The 14047-nt window shown below is 39.9% G+C and overlaps 1 protein-coding gene across 1 annotated transcript; it reads left to right on the plus strand.

The window, feature by feature from the left end:
- Positions 1-761: 761 nt before the first annotated feature.
- LOC109486680 (zinc finger protein 845-like) lies at positions 762-13011 on the plus strand. Its single transcript, XM_019790568.1, has 5 exons — positions 762-1107; positions 4685-5188; positions 8950-9391; positions 11259-11845; positions 12993-13011. Exons 1-5 carry the CDS (start codon positions 762-764, stop codon positions 12995-12997), a joined length of 1884 nt encoding a protein of 627 aa, XP_019646127.1. The 3' UTR covers positions 12998-13011.
- The last annotated feature ends 1036 nt before the right edge of the window (positions 13012-14047 follow it).

A 14047-nucleotide genomic window follows, 5' to 3' on the forward strand; every position in this document is an offset into this window, starting at 1 on the left:
CTGCATCAGGCAAAGTGGTCGTTTTTAGAGTACGTGAAATTATATAAAAAATGTTAATTGTATTGTAAAGAATCGCACAAGGCGTACATTACAAAATCTAGAAACGCGTAGAACTGATTTGAAAAAACAGTAAATAGAGAAGCCTGATGACCAAACCTATAGGCTATACTGCCGACTCTCTTTCCAGCGTATCGAATGGGGTCATTTTACCCATTGTTCGTAGTCGTAGAAGTAATGAATAATATGATATAAAATGTTTTAAGAGATTGGTGGTGTGAGTGAGTGATTGTAAGATCTCAAATTATGATTTTGTAACAACATAGAAGCAAATGTATTCAAATGCGAGAAAGGCAACACGTCAGAATTATCTTGGGTTACGTTGTAATGCATTAGGTTAAAATTGTAAAGCTTGGTGAAGTAAGAATTCTTTGAAGCTTGTTTTCTATAAATTCTATCTTATCATTGACAGCTTATAACGCTTAATCTGTATAATTTCTTCATTTTTTTTGTTAGGCTGAACATGGCAACGACAGGACACTGGTCTCCCACCAGAGTTGGTCAGAACCGCTGTGATGGGTCTCCCACCGGGGTTTCCCAGGTCGACTGTGACAGCAAAACAAGCAATGGTTGACCAGTGTGACTATTCTGCAGCACGGAAATCTCATTTAGAGGAACATGTAGCAAAACACACTGGTGAGAAACCCTACATGTGTGGGGAATGTGGGTACAGGACAGCTAAAAAGTCTAACTTATCCCAACACATGAGAACCCATACAGGAGAAAAACCCTACAAGTGTAACCAGTGTGACTATTCTGCAGCACGGAAATATGATTTGGACCAACATCTAGCAAAGCACACAGGTGAGAAACCCTACATATGTGGGGAGTGTGGGTACAGGACAGCTTGCAAGTCTCACTTATCTAAACATATGAGAACCCATACAGGAGAAACACCCTACAAGTGTGACCAGTGTGACTATTCTGCTGCACAGAAAGCTAATTTGGACAGACATCTAGAAATACATGCTGGTGAGAAACCCTACATGTGTGGGGAGTGTGGGTACAGGGCAACTCAAAAGTCAAACTTATCCCAACATATGAGAAGACATACAGGAGAAAAACCCTACAAGTGTGACCAGTGTGACTATTCTGCAGCACGGAAATTTCATTTAGACCGACATCTAGCAAAACACACCGGTGAGAAACTGCACATGTGTTGGGAGTGTGGGTACAGGACAGCTGTGAGCTCCAACTTATCCCAACATATGAGAGCCCATACAGGAGAAAAACCCTACAAGTGTGACCAGTGTAGCTATTCTGCAGCCTCTAAGTTTGCCCTAACTCGACATATAAAAATCCATACAGAGGCACCAAGTCTGCAACTGTGATAATCTCGTAGTGACATTTAGTACGCACAGTCTGCTGTTAACTATAGTTTCGCCACTTGATATTTTGGCACGAAACTTAAGGGTATATGACACGTATGTTCATTAACATTTAGGCTTAATATTCTGTAAGTATTCATGATGTTTGCAAGTAGGCAAAGGTTTTTCCCAAGAAAAAGCCCTATACTTGTACACTTTAATATCTAATAAGTTATGGCTATAATTTAGGTACAAGAATAAGTCTTAGTTTCGCTTAGTAGCCCATACACTTTGTTGTAATATCAGATATCAAAATCTATTTTAGCTTCCTAGAATTGCGTGAGAATAGTAAATGTTATAGTATTGATTGGATAATATACATGATGTTTGCAATTAGGCAATTAGTAGGCACTTTAATATCTAACTAGAAAGGCCAATATTTGCTTTGGAGCAAATACAGCGATGGGTTCACCACATTTTACGACATGGCAGGGAAAGAATGAGAAACACAAGGGAAAACAATGATTTACATTGATATAACTATAATATGAAGTAACATACAACTAAAACAACAGTTGGATAGCTATTCCCTACTTTATTGGTTAGGATTTTTAATTGCATAATGCAAACTGTTGATTTTCAAAATAAAAAAAAACGTTCATGCCCCGCATTCCAATGCTGGAGCAGAAAAGCTTGAAATACCTACCAAAACACTTGAATAAAGACATACTGTCAGTATGGAAATGCTCTGTGCAGGTGTTAATCAAGTTAAATCCCAACAGCCAATCAGCAAGAAATGCTCTGTGCAGGTGGAAATGCTCTGTGCAGGTGTTAATCAAGTTAAATCCCAACAGCCAATCAGCAAGAAGTATAGAGGAAAGCTGCATGCCTATTGGTTGATGCCCTGCATTCCATTGTGATGACTCATGCCCAGACGTGGTAAACACGGCACACTAACACAGTAATACATTTGCTATAACACAGCCAAAAAACTCAAATAAAACCATTCTAAAAGCCTGCATCACAAAAATTTAAAAAACGCCTAGGGGTATTTGCCCACTGTACCTCCATACCAAATTTCAGGACGTTAGGCCCTAAAATGAAGAAGCTGAATCCATTTAAAAAATGGCAGGAGAAGAAGGAGAAGAAGGAGAAGAAACATCAGAAAAATCAATATGGGTTCACCACCACTTCGTGGTGTGGTGAACCCATAATTACGTTATGGCTATAATTTAGGTACAAGAATAAGTCTTAGTTTCGGTTTGTTGTAATATGAGATATCAAAATCTATTTTAGCTATCTAGAATTGTAGAGTGAGAATAGTAAGCGTTATAGTATTGATTGGATAATGTACATATACATAATCAGTAATTAACATCGGTAAGTGATTGTACACAGTAGTTGAAGCTGAAAGGTAGACATTAGTGCTGTGTTTGTACACAGTAGTTGGAATGTAGACGTTAGTGTTGTGTGTGTACGAGCTTAGATTTCCTGTGTATCTACTAGTAGTTCCTGTCACGAAGTGTTTTCCTATATGTCCTACAAACACAATTATATCTTGTGACTATCAACTCTTTAAACTACTAGGATTTGTTAATAGTATTGATTTGTATCAGTGTAAAATAACTGATGTGCTTCAGTTTCCAAAGTACGAAGCAATTTTACGCGAGTGGAAAGGTAGACGATAGGTTGTATACAAGTAAATTTCCAGTTTTGGAGTTTTTGTTTCGAAGATGTATCTAGATTTAGATATTTTCCACTGACATAATTAAATCGTGTAATAATGTTTACCTCTTCTGTAATACCTAGTTTTGTACCTTGAACATAAAGTTTCCTTCTGTGTTGCCTTTTTTCCTTGGATGGAATATTGTCAGAGGTGGTGATTTGATCATAAAGCACAGAAATCAAGATTCAGACCAAACAGTTTGGCTTGACATTCATTCCCTAAAATTATCTTTTTTAAAGTAGATCAGAAACAAACGTCAGACGCATGTTACGTTGTAAGGTGGTCGGTTTTAAACGCAGAACGTTGACATTATGAACAAAGCTTAACGTTCAAACCGACGTCGAATGTACTACATGGGTAATCAGGCCGACAACTTCACCTTTGACCCAAAGGGTATTCACCTCTGACCTCTCGAGACGACAGAAGGACAAAGCTGCCCGAGTTCCGGTTTACGTGAAGAGAAAAACCGTCATAGGAAGCAGGTAAGGATTAGAAACGGACAGAAAAGTATTGTGATGTTGAGGGGAAAAGATAAAGACCATTTCTGTGGAAGAAAAACTGCAGTAGGATGATAATCTGTAGGCATTTTCGGGATGTGAATATCGTTGAATTAAAGGGGAGGGGGGCGAAACCAAACATACGTTCGACCCTCGCCACTTACATGTACGTCGATTTGCATAAAGCAAAGTGGCCTTTTTAGAGTACGTGAAATTATATAGAAATGTTAATTGTATTGTAAAGAATCGCACAAGGCGTACATTACAAAATCTAGAAACGCTTAGAACTGATTTGTAAAACAGTAAATAGACATATAGAGAAGCCTGGTGACCAAACCTATAGGCTATATTGCCGACTCTCTTTCCAGCCTAGAGAATGGAGTCATTTTACCCATTGTTCGTAGTCGTAGAAGTAATAAATTAATATGATATAAAATGTTTTAAGAGATTGGTGGTGTGAGCAAGTGATTGTAAAATCTCACAAATTATGATTTTGGAACAACATAGAAGCAAATTTATTCAAATGCGAGAAAGACAACATGTCAGAATTATGTTGGGTTACGTTGTAATGCATTTGGTTAAAATTGTAAATTTTGGTGAAGTTAGAATTCTTTGAAGCTTGTTTTCTATATGTTCTATTTTATCATTGACAGCTTATAGCGCTTAATCTGTATAATTTCTTCGTTTTTTTTTCGTTAGGCTGAACATGGCAATGGCAGGACACGGGTCTCCCACCGGAGTTGGTCAGAACTGCTGTGATGGGTCTCCCACCGGGGTTTCTCAGGTCGACTGTGACAGCAAAACAAGCAATGGACAAGACCAGGCGGCACACGTCAACTTGAATAACGCTGGTGAGACACCCTACATGTGTGGGGAATGTGGGTACAGGGCAACTAAGAAATCTCACTTATCCCAACATATGAGGACCCATACAGGAGAAAAACCCTACTTGTGTGGGGAGTGTGGGTACAGGGCAACTAAGAAATTTCACTTATCCCGACATATGAGGACCCATACAGGAGAAAAACCCTACAAGTGTGACCAGTGTGACTATTCTGCAGCACAGAAATCTGATTTGGATAAACATCTAGCAAAACACACCGGTGAGAAACCCTACAAATGTGACCAGTGTGACTATTCTGCAGCACGGAAATCTCACTTAAATGAACATTTAGCAAAACACACCGGTGAGAAACCCTACATGTGTGGGGAGTGTGGGTACAGGGCAACAAAGAAGTCTCACTTATCCCGACATATGAGGACCCATACGGGAGAAAAACCCTACAAGTGTGATCAGTGTGACTATTCTGCTGCACAGAAATCCAGTTTGGACAATCATCTAGCAAAACACACTGGTGAGAAACCCTACATGTGTGGGGAGTGTGGGTACAGGACAGCTCACAAGTCCACCTTAAGCCGGCACATGAGAACTCATACAGGAGAAAAACCCTACAAGTGTGACCAGTGTGACTATTCTGCAGCACGGAAAGCTCATTTGGACAGACATGTACTAAAACACACCGGTGAAAAACCCTACATGTGTGGGGAGTGTGGATACAGGACAGCTTTAAAGTCTACCTTATCCCAACATATGAGAACCCATACGGTAGAAAAACCCTACAAGTGTGACCAGTGTGACTATTCTACAGCAGAGAAATCTGCTTTGGACAAACATCTAGCAACACACACCGGTGTGGGGAGTGTGGGTACAGAACAGCTAACAAGTCTGACTTATCCAGACATATGAGAACCCATACAGAAGAAAAACCCTACAAGTGTGGCCAGTGTAGCTATTCTGCAGCCTCTAATGCTATCCTATCTTGACATATAAAAATCCATACAGAGGCACCAAGTCTGCAACTGTGACCATCTCGTAGTGACATTTAATGTTCATAGTCTTCTCTTAAGTATAGCTTTTCTATCTTCAGACTATTTGTAGCTTACGGATACAGTATAATAATTTTGAAACCATTGAGGCTAACTACATGATTTATTATAAGATATGCAACTAATATTTGCAAATACGCAAGTTTTTTTGACGAAATGTCGTAGGCACTTTTGTCAACTGCATTTTAATCACTGTAAAACTGTGGTTTAGTTACAATAATAATTCTACTTTATATAATTAACTATCAATCATATATTTTGGAAACGAATCCATCATTTGATAACCAGATTTGTAATCTTTGAACAGTAAACGTAATTTGTGGTAGAACACCAAATTTTGTTGGTATTGATTGGATAATGTACATATAGAGCAATTAACATCTGTAAGTGATTGTATTAATGTTGAGTTTGTTTGAATGAAGCCATCGAAGGAGCTTCTATTTCCTGTTAATACTTCACTTTGTCTAAGTATTTGCCTGTATGTCTTACAGACACAATAATATCTTTTGACTGACATATACTCATGAAAAACTAGCGTTTGGTTTGTAGTAAAATCTTTATGCTAATTAGGATCGGTGTAAAATGACCGACTTGCTTCAGTTTCCAACAGTAGAAAGTATTTCACTGTTGTTAAAACGTAGGCGTTATGTTGTATACGAGTTCAAGTTCATGTTTATTTTGCATTACTGTTAGAAGATATATCCATAGAAACTTTCCGCTAACAAAATTAAATCATTACGTACCTTGATCATGTTGTTTCCTTCTGTGTTGCATTTTTTCCCTTGGATGGAATATTGTCCGAGGCGGTGATTTGATCATAAAACACAGAAGTCAAGATTCAGACCAAACAGTTTGGCTTGACATTTCTTCCCTAAAAATCTCTCTTTCGTATTAGATCAGAAACAAAAGGTAGACGCTTGTTACGTTCTTAAAGTGGTGGGTTTGAAACGCAGAACGTTCACATTATGAAGAAACGCGTAACGTGCCGACTGACGTCAAATGTACTACATGGGTAATCAGGTTGACAATTTCACCCTTGACCCAGATCGAGTTCTCCTGACCTCACTAGACGAAGGAAGGACAAAGCTCCCGAGTTCCGGTTTACGTGAAGAGAAAAACCGTCATAGGAAGCAGGTAAGGCTTAGAAACGGACACAAAAGTATTCTGATGTTGATTGGAATAGTTTAAGACCATTTCTGTGGAAGAAGAACCGCAGTAGGATGATAATTTGTAGGCATTTTCAGAATGTGAATATCGTTGAATTAAAGGGGGAGGGGGGCGAAACCAAACATACGTCGACCCTCGCCACTTACATGTACGCCGATTTGCATCAGGCAAAGTGGAAATGTTAATTGTATTGTAAAGAATCGCACAAGACGTACATTACAAAATCTTAAAACTCGTAGAACTGATTTGTAAAAACAGTAAATAGAGAAGCCTGGTGACCAAACCTATAGGCTATACTGCCGACTGTCTTTCCAGCGTATCGAATGGGGTCATTTTACCCATTGTTCGTAGTCGTAGAAGTAATAGATAATGAATGAATGAAGACCTTTATTGTACATTTTGCCCCACTGGGCTAAAGACAGGTCACATATTGACAAAGTACATCAATGTTGATAATAAAACGGCTATAGTACACAAGTACTTTCAACTTCCTCTCGCTCTCTGGTAATCTTCAACTTCCTCTCGCTTTCTGGTAATCTTATAAATGTAGCTGGCTGTATGAGTAGTTAGAGCTGGTTTGTTAAGTACTGCAGGGAATATAAATTTCTCTATACTATTCAAATACTTAAATTGGGAGTATTTGCTTGACACAAAATCGAAAAGAATGTTTCTTTCGCTGTCATACATGGAACAGTCCACAATAAAATGTATCTCGTCTTCTACTTTACCTAAACTAGAATACTAGTACTGGCAGCTTCTTTATTTTAAGAGATTGGTGGTGTGAGTAGGTGATAGTAAGATCTCGTGCATTATGATTTTGAAGCATTATTTTGAAGTAAATGTATTCAAATGCGAGAAAGACAACACGTTAGAATTATGTTGCGTTACGTTGTAATGCATTTGGTTTAAATTGTAAAACTTGGTGAAGTTAGAATTTACTGAAGCTTGTTTTCTATAAATTCTATCTCATAATTGACAGCTTATAACGCTTAATCTTGATAATTTCGTCAATTTTTTTTTCATTAGGCTGAACATGGCAATGGCAGGACACGGGTCTCCCACCGGAGTTGGTCAGAACTGGTGTGATGGGTCTCCCACCGGGGTTTCCCAGGTCGACTGTGACAGCAAAACAAGCAATGCTGAAGACCAGGCGGCAGCGCAACAAGTCAACTTGGATAATGCTGGTGAGAAACCCTACATGTGTGGGGAGTGTGGGTACAGGGCGGCTTACAAGTCTAAATTATCCCGACATACACGGCGGTCTGTCACTACGGCATTCTTTCCCATTGCTATGCGCGTTCTAAAAGGTATCGGGTTACAACACGCTATTTTGGCCTGTTTTGGACTACCCGTAAAATATTTGAAAATACACAAATAATATTTAGGGGTAAATTTCGTCAAGTTAAAATGAAATTATCGTCTTAACATCCTTTAAATGATAGCTTTTTATGTTAAATCAATGATTTTCAAAAATTTCGCTCAGAAAGACGATTATTTTCGGGTTTCCGAGCACAAGTCATGTCGCGTTTTTAGGCAAACATCATTCAAACCTGGCTACGTATATTACCCCAGATCCCCGATTTTTATATTTTTCGCAGACTAGGAATAAGACAAAAAATCGTGTTTTAGGGATTTTTTAATTTCTGATTTTAAGTCTAGTTTTTGTCGACATATTGGTGAAAAAATGGCATTTTTGACTATTTTTCTCACTAAATTACCCATAATTCAAAATTGAGGCCATTTTTCAAAAATCCCTAAAACACGATTTTCGGGACAACCGTTACAGTCATTTTGAGCCGTAAATGGGGTATGTTTGACTCTCCATGTTTCCAGGTTTGAACGAGTTTTGGAGACATGTCATATCGCCAGAAAGTGTGCATTGTGTTATTCATACTGGCGTAAAGAATCATTACAGTATTCAAGGTCACTCAAGGATACGACAGTAGCTTCGCTACATGTTACATGTCCACCAAAAATAAAAGCGGACATGTACTGTCCAGGAAACTGTTTGTATCTATAGAAAAGTGTTGTTTTTTATCTGTTGCAATGCACGGAGGTAGAAAGGCTTGTTTTGCCGCTTTATAGTAAATGACCGCAGGTGACCCCGAAATAGAACGCGGGTTCGATTCGAATTCCCCAGATCGAACACGATCGAACACAGTTCGAGTTCTATGACATGTGGGAACTTTTCAGCCCAGATTTTACCACCGTGATATGAGAACCCACACAGGTGAAAAACCCTACAAGTGTGACCAGTGTGACTATTCTGCTGCACAGAAATCTGCTTTGGGCCAACATCTAGCAAAACACACGGGTGAGAAACCCTACATGTGTGGGGAGTGTGGGTACAGGGCAACTCAAAAGTCTGACTTATCCGTACACATGAGAACCCATACAGGAGGAAAACCCTACAAGTGTGACCAGTGTGACTATTCTGCAGCACGGAAGTCTCATTTAGACGATCATCTCACAAAACACACCGGTGAGAAACCCTACATGTGTGGGGAGTGTGGGTACAGGACAGCTAAAAAGTTTCACCTATCCCAACATATGAGAACCCATACAGGAGAAAAACCCTACAAGTGTGACCAGTGTGACTATTCTGCAGCACAGAAAGCTCATTTGGACTCACATCTAGAAATGCATGCTGGTGAGAAACCCTACATGTGTGGGGAGTGTGGGTACAGGACGGCTTACAAGTCTGCCTTATCCCGACATATGAGAACCCATACAGGAGAAAAACCCTACAAGTGTGACCAGTCTAGCTATTCTGCAGACACTAAGTCTGCCCTAACTCAACATGTAAGAATTCACACAGAGGCACCAACTCTGCAACTGTGACTATCTCGTAGTGACATTTTGTGTGCACAATGTTCGCTTAACTATATACAGTTTCTCTCTATTTATATCATGATTAAGTATATAATGCAATAGTGCTCAATATCTTCTTTGAAAAATAGGCGAAATATTTTGTAAAAATTAACAAAATTTGCAAAATGGGAAAGCCTTCTCCCTATGAAACGTCATTGTCATGTACTTTGCACTGCATGCACTGCGTTCTGATTACCCAACAAAGGTTCAGTTACAAGAATATTTCTTAGAAGCCTAATGCACACTTTGTTCTTTAATAGTAGGTATCAATTGTTTAGAACAGAAATCATATTTTTAGTTATTTAGAACTGAAGTAGAAGAACATTTAAGTTGAAAGTATTTATTGGATAATGTACATATACATGTACATATAATCAGTACTTAACATAGGTAAGTGATTGTAGACAATAGATGAAACATAGTCGTTGTAATAGTATGAATGGAGCTTCGGCTTGTTAATAGTTACTTTGACAAGTTGCGCGCCTATATGTACAACAAATATATTGACTAAAATATCAACTCTGTAAACTAGCATTTGGTTCGCTTCAGCTTCCAACATTAGTAATTTTACAATAGTAAAATCGTAGGCGTTATGTTGTATACGAGACTCTACGAGTAAAAGTTCGTTTTTTGGGGGGTATTTTTTTCCGAAGATGTATCTACAGATATTTTGCACTGAAATAATTAAATCGTTATGTACCTTGAACATGATGTTTCCTTGTTCCTGTGTTGCTTCCTCCCCTTGGAATGTTGTCCGAGGTGGTAAGTGGATCATAAAACACAGAAATCAAGATTCAGGCCAAACAGTTTGGCTTGACATTAATTTCTTTAGTAATTTTTCCCTTTTGTTGTTTAGCTGGTCTGTTTGAAGTGTAAAACGCTGATATTATGTGGAAACTAAAACGTAACTTGCCATCTGATGTAAAATGTAATACATGGGTAATCAGGCCGACAACTTCACCTTTGACCCAAAGAGTTTTCACCTCTGACCTCACGAGACGCCGGAAGGACAGAGCTGTCCGAGTTCCGGTTTACGTGAAGAGAAAAACCATCATAGGAAGCAGGTAAGGCTTAGAAACGGGCAGAAAAGTATTCTAATGTTGAGGGGATTAGTTTAAGACCATTTCTGTGGAAGAAGAATCGCAGTAGGATGATAATTTGTGGGCATTTTCGGGATGTGAATATCGTTGAATTGAAGGGGGAGGGGGGCGAAACCTAACATACGCTCGACCCTCGCCACTTACATGTACGTCCATTTGCATCAGGCAAAGTGGCCTTTTTAGAGTACGTAAAACTATATAGAAATGTTAACTGAATTGTAAAGAAGCACATAAGGTGCAAATTACGAATTTAGAAATGGGTAGAATCATGTGTTGGATTGCGTTATTATATATTAGGTTGACATTTTAAAGCTTAGTAAAATTGTGTCTCTTTAAACCTTGTTTTCTACAAATCCAATTTAATCATTGACAGCTTTAAATTTTAACGCTTAAGTTTTCTCATTAGGCTGAACATGGCAACGGCAGAACACGGGTCTCCCACCGGAGTTGGTCAGAACTGCTGTGATGGGTCTCCCACCGGGGTTTCCCAGGTCGACTGTGACAGCAAACCAAGCAATGCTGAAGACCAGGCGGCAGCACACGTCAACTTGAATAACGCTGGTGGGAAACCCTACATGTGTGAGAAGTGTGGGTACATGACAGCTAAAAAGTCCCACTTATCCGAACATATGAGAACCCATACAAGAGAAAAACCCTACAAATGTGACCAGTGTGACTATTCTGCTGCACAGAAATCTAAGTTAGAGGAACATGTAGCAAAGCACACCGGTGAGAAACCCTACATGTGTGGGGAGTGTGGGTACAGGACAGCTGACAGGTCTCACTTATCCCGACATATGAGAACCCATACAGGAAAAAAACCCTACAAGTGTGACCAGTGTGACTATTCTGCAGCACAGAAATCCAGTTTGGACAGACATCTAGTAAAACACACCGGTGAGAAACCCTACATGTGTGGGGAGTGTGGGTACAGGACAGGTGACAGGTCCATCTTATCCCGACATATGAGAACCCATACAGGAGAAAAACCCTACATGTGTAACCGGTGCGGCTATTCTGCAGCACGGAAATATGATTTGGACCAACATCTTGCAAAACACGCTGGTGAGAAACCCTACATGTGTGGGGAGTGTGGATACAGGGCAACTCAAAAGTCTCACTTATCCCAACACATGAGAACCCATACAGGAGAAAAACCCTACAAATGTGACCAGTGCGACTTTTCTGCAGTACGGAAGTCTCATTTAGACGATCATCTCACAAAACACACCGGTGAGAAACCCTACATGTGTGGGGAGTGTGGGTTCAGGACAGCTAGAAAGTCCAACTTATCCCAACATATGAGAACCCATACGGTAGAAAAACCCTACAAGTGTGACCAGTGTAGCTATTCTGCAGCCTCTAATGCTATCCTATCTCGACATATGAAAATTCACACGGAGGCACCAACTCTGCAACTGTGACTATCTCGTAGTGACATTTTGTGTGCACAATGTTCGCTTAGCTATATACAGTTTCTCTCCATTTATATCATGATTAAGTATATAATGCAATAGTGCTCCGGTTTACGTGAAGAGAAAAACCGTCATAGGAAGCAGGTAAGGCTTAGAAACGAGCAGAAAAGTATTCTAATGTTGAGGGAATAGTTTAAGACCATTTCTGTGGAAGAAGAACCGCAGTAGGACGATAATTTGTAGGCATTTTCGGGATGTGAATATCGTTGAATTAAAGAGGGAGGGGGGCGAAACCAAACATACGTTCGTTCGACCCTCGCCACTTACATGTACGTCGATTATCATCGGGCAAAGTGGCCTTTTGAGAGCACGTGAAATTATATGGAAATGTTAATTGTATTGTAAAGAATCGCACAGGACGTACATTACAAAATCTAGAAAAGCGTAGAACTTCTTCTTCTTCTTCTTCCTTGTTATGCCCACGTTCATCTTTTGCTGAACATTATGGCATTCCGAGATCAGAGGTTCACCGCATACTCAGGTAACAGAAGTTCACCGCATGTGTGTAAAAACAGTAAATAGAGAAGCCTGGTGACCAAACCTATAGGCTATACTGCCGACTCTCTTTCCAGCCTAGCGAATGGAGTCATTTTACCCATTGTTCGTAGTCGTAGAAGTAATAGATAATATGATATAAAATGTTTAAAGAGATTGGTGTTGTGAGGAGTGAGTGCACGTGATTGTAAGATCTCAAATTATGATTTTGTAACAACATAGAAGCAAATTTATTCAAATGCGAGAAAGACAACACGTTAGAATTATGTTGGGTTACGTTGTAATGCATTAGGTTAAAATTGTAAAGCTTGGTGAAGTTAGACATTTTTTAAAACTTGTTTTCTATAAATTCTATTTTATCATTGACAGCTTATAACGCTTAATCTGTATAATTTCATTTTTTTCGTTAGGCTGAACATGGCAACGGCAGGACACGGGTCTCCCACCGGAGTTGGTCAGAACTGCTGTGGTGGGTCTCCCACCGGAGTTTCCCAGGTCGACTGTGACAGCAAAAGAAGCGATGCTGAAGACCAGGCGGCAGCACAACAAGTCAACTTGAATAACGCTGGTAAGAAACCCTACATGTGTGGGGAGTTAGGGTACAGGGCGGCTTACAAGTCTCACTTATCCATACATATGAGAACCCATAACAGGAGACAAACCCTACAAGTGTGACCAGTGTGACTATTCTGCTGCATGGAAATATGCTTTGGACCAACATCTAACAATGCATGCTGGTGGCAAACCCTACATGTGTGGGGAGTGTGGGTACAGGACAGCTAGACATTCTGACTTATCCAAACATATGAGAGCCCATTCAGGAGAAACGCCCTACAAATGTGACCAGTGTGACTATTCTGCAACACGGAAGTCCACGTTAGATGATCATAAAGCAAAACACACTGGTGAGAAACCCTACATGTGTGGGGAGTGTGGGTACAGGACAGCTAGAAATTCTGACTTATCCAAACATATGAGAGCTCATACAGGAAAAAAACCCTACAAGTGTGACCAGTGTGTCTATTCTGCTGCACGGAAGTCCACCTTAGATGATCATAAAGCAAAACACACTGGTGAGAAGCCCTACATGTGTGGGGAGTGTGGATACAGGACAACTCGCAAGTCTCACTTATCCGAACATATGAGAACACATACAGGAGAAAAACCCTACAAGTGTGACCAGTGTGACTATTCTGCAGCACAGAAAGGCACCTTAGATAATCATAAAGCAACACACACTGGTGAGAAACCCTACAAGTGTGACCAGTGTGACTATTCTGCAGCACAGAAAGGCACCTTAGATGATCATAAAGCAAAACACACCGGTGAGAAACCCTACATGTGTTGGGAATGTGGATACAGGACAGGTGACAGGTCCAGCATATCCCGACATATGAGAACCCATACAGGAGAAAATCCCTACAAGTGTGACCAGTGTGACTTTTCTGCAGCAGGGAAATCCACT

The sequence above is a fragment of the Branchiostoma belcheri genome, unplaced genomic scaffold (assembly GCF_001625305.1).
Source record: "Branchiostoma belcheri isolate BF01 breed outbred unplaced genomic scaffold, Haploidv18h27 scaffold82, whole genome shotgun sequence".
Taxonomy (NCBI): domain Eukaryota; kingdom Metazoa; phylum Chordata; class Leptocardii; order Amphioxiformes; family Branchiostomatidae; genus Branchiostoma; species Branchiostoma belcheri.

Coding starts and splice junctions, on each gene's coding strand:
- LOC109486680 (XM_019790568.1), top strand. CDS start 762: ATGAGAACCCATACAGGAGAAAAACCCTACAAGTGTAACCAGTGTGAC. Junction 1,108..4,684: donor ATCCCAACATATGAGAAGAC/ATACAGGAGAAA, acceptor ATCTAGCAAAAC/ACACCGGTGAGAAACCCTAC. Junction 9,392..11,258: donor ACAGGAGAAAAACCCTACAA/GTGTGACCAGTC, acceptor AACCCATACAAG/AGAAAAACCCTACAAATGTG.